The sequence below is a fragment of the Phanerochaete carnosa genome (assembly GCF_000300595.1).
Source record: "Phanerochaete carnosa HHB-10118-sp unplaced genomic scaffold PHACAscaffold_729, whole genome shotgun sequence".
In the NCBI taxonomy this organism is placed as follows: domain Eukaryota; kingdom Fungi; phylum Basidiomycota; class Agaricomycetes; order Polyporales; family Phanerochaetaceae; genus Phanerochaete; species Phanerochaete carnosa.
Window position 1 is genome coordinate 1 of NW_006768356.1, and position 2180 is coordinate 2180.

General features: G+C 54.5%; 1 protein-coding gene across 1 annotated transcript; it reads right to left on the reverse strand.

Annotated features, from left to right (window-relative positions):
* Nucleotides 1–483: 483 nt before the first annotated feature.
* On the reverse strand, nucleotides 484–1482 carry PHACADRAFT_214861 (uncharacterized protein; the record flags this gene model as incomplete). The annotated part of the gene is made up of 4 exons (XM_007403079.1): nucleotides 1189–1482; nucleotides 685–1129; nucleotides 578–626; nucleotides 484–521 (listed from the first exon to the last, which is right to left on the reverse strand). The coding sequence occupies exons 1-4, from the start codon at nucleotides 1461–1463 to the stop codon at nucleotides 484–486; spliced, it is 807 nt and encodes a 268-aa protein (XP_007403141.1). The 5' UTR covers nucleotides 1464–1482.
* Between the last annotated feature and the right edge of the window lie 698 nt (nucleotides 1483–2180).

Here is a 2180-nt window from a genome sequence, read left to right on the forward strand (position 1 = left end):
GAGACTCGATGATTAATCCAGGCGTTTTGGTTAATCTTTGATAAGATAGACGCCATTCCACTGCGGAAGTGACAGCGCAGACCTTGACTTCGATATTCAACAGAGTAGCATTATCCAGGATCATCTTTTTTAAGTAGTTTATTTTAGCAGACGAGCTCATAGTGGCCACACACACTCAGAAAGAGACGCTCGGGGTTCAACGTTCAGAGCCTCACAGCGACAATTCTGGCTCTTGTTGAAAGACTCGCATAACACCAGGCGTGTACAACCATTCATGACTGCCACGACACTCCGGTAAGCTGCATTCTTCGAACGACAACAAGTCATCAACCAACGCTCGGCCCCCGATTATGGCGTTCCCGCTGCCAACACACTCACAAACGCAGAACGCTCAAACACGCAACAGAGAATGCTAGACTGGCCAATAAAATTGTGCATAGAAACGCTTTTCTTCTAAGAAGAGTTCACCGAACATCCTCAACCTTAAAAGATGGTATCCGCCCAAGCACCACCGTAGAACACTATGGAGAGGTGGGGTTTAGTGCCATGCTGCGAGCGATAGAGACAGGAGACGTACAGAAGTCCAGCGTGGACTTGACCTGAAGGTCGGTTCCTGGAGTGCACGTCTAGGGATGAGGTCAGCCGCTGCCAGAACTAAGATAATCCCCACAAGCTTTCACGTACGGTGTTCGGGGCCTGACCACCGTTAGAGTTGATTCTCCACACCTCGTCCGCCAGCTGTCCGACCTTCGTCCCGTTGATCACAAGTACAGGCTCCACAAGCCAGTTCGAGTTGACCGAAGGGTCGTTCGGAGCGGGGACATTGGCCGACTCGCCGGCGACCAAGTACGCATTCGCCTTGTTGGTGTCATTCTCCATCCGCTCGGACTGGCTGAAGTCCCACTTGGCGTAGATATTGCCGCTCGTCGCGTTGACTGGGTCTGAGATCCAGTAGTGGATACCGTACCCGACACCCGGGTTGACTTTCTCAGTGAGAGCGACGATGTCTGCAGCGGTCACGGTGGGAGGGGCGGCATCCCAGAGTGCGGCGATGAACGACGTGAACGGCTGGTGGTGATCCAGCGGGAGGCAGGAGATGTCGTACAGGTAGGTGATTGCGCCGCTGCCACTGTACAACGGGCTATGTCAGCCGAAACTCAGGAGCGGTCGAGATAAAATTGGACGTACGCCCAGGTGCCGTCATCTCCGCAGGTGTAGTTCTGAGTGCCGACGGACAGCGCAGTGTAGGTCGGGTACGTCGTCAATGGCTGGGGCGGGAAAAGCTCGCCGCCGTTGTCGTTGATATTAGCGGGTATCACGCTCTCGACCAAGAACGGCGTAGTAGAGCAGATGGATCCGCCGGTGGGACGGTTGGCAGGGGGACTTTGAGCCGTCGCCTCCGGGGCGAAGTGAGCGACGGCGAGGAGCGAGAGGGCAGAGAGCAGCTTGGCGAAGGCGTACATGGCTGAGTCTGCTGTCGGGATGTTGCTGAGGGGAGGATGTCCAGAGCACTAAAGGACCACGACAACATACCGTGGCTTTTATATCCCAGAGATGAGCAGTGAGCATCCACACAACGTCGGGCAACATTGGATTCCAGCTTACAGGATAGGCAACTTCGAATTCCAGCTCATGAGCGCACGTACCGCCGGTCCGTTGTAACGGTAAAACGAGGAGAAGTAGTGGAGACAAGTAGGCGCAGAGACGGGGCAGTGGAGTCGCGCTCACCGATGGTACGCACGAGACGCGCCAATTCCCTTCCCGCATTCCCCTCGAAATCCGATCACGACCCGTTGAATAGTGTTGCATGGCCGCATTCTCGCTCTTCTCCGGAAACATCACACTTCGTCATACACCTGGAATCACTCGTCAATGTCGTCTACAGATTCTATAAGAAAAAGATGGACTCAGTTCGGGATTAGCTGAGCCTGTCTGTGGCGTCCTGCCGATGGCAATTGTCCGAGCCGAGGATGTGCTGAGAGCACTAGTTGACGCTCTTAGGCGTCTACGTTGAAAGAGTCGCTCATAGTTTCGTAGCCCTGACAGGGCACCAGCAATGCGTGAGTTGATACTAACTTTCGCGGGAGAAAGTCGGGAAACAAAAGCGCCGAAAGTTATATCCCGTACTTACCGTCATCCTCTTAGGGCGGCAATTTTGGCGGCCAACGATCCGGGCAAAC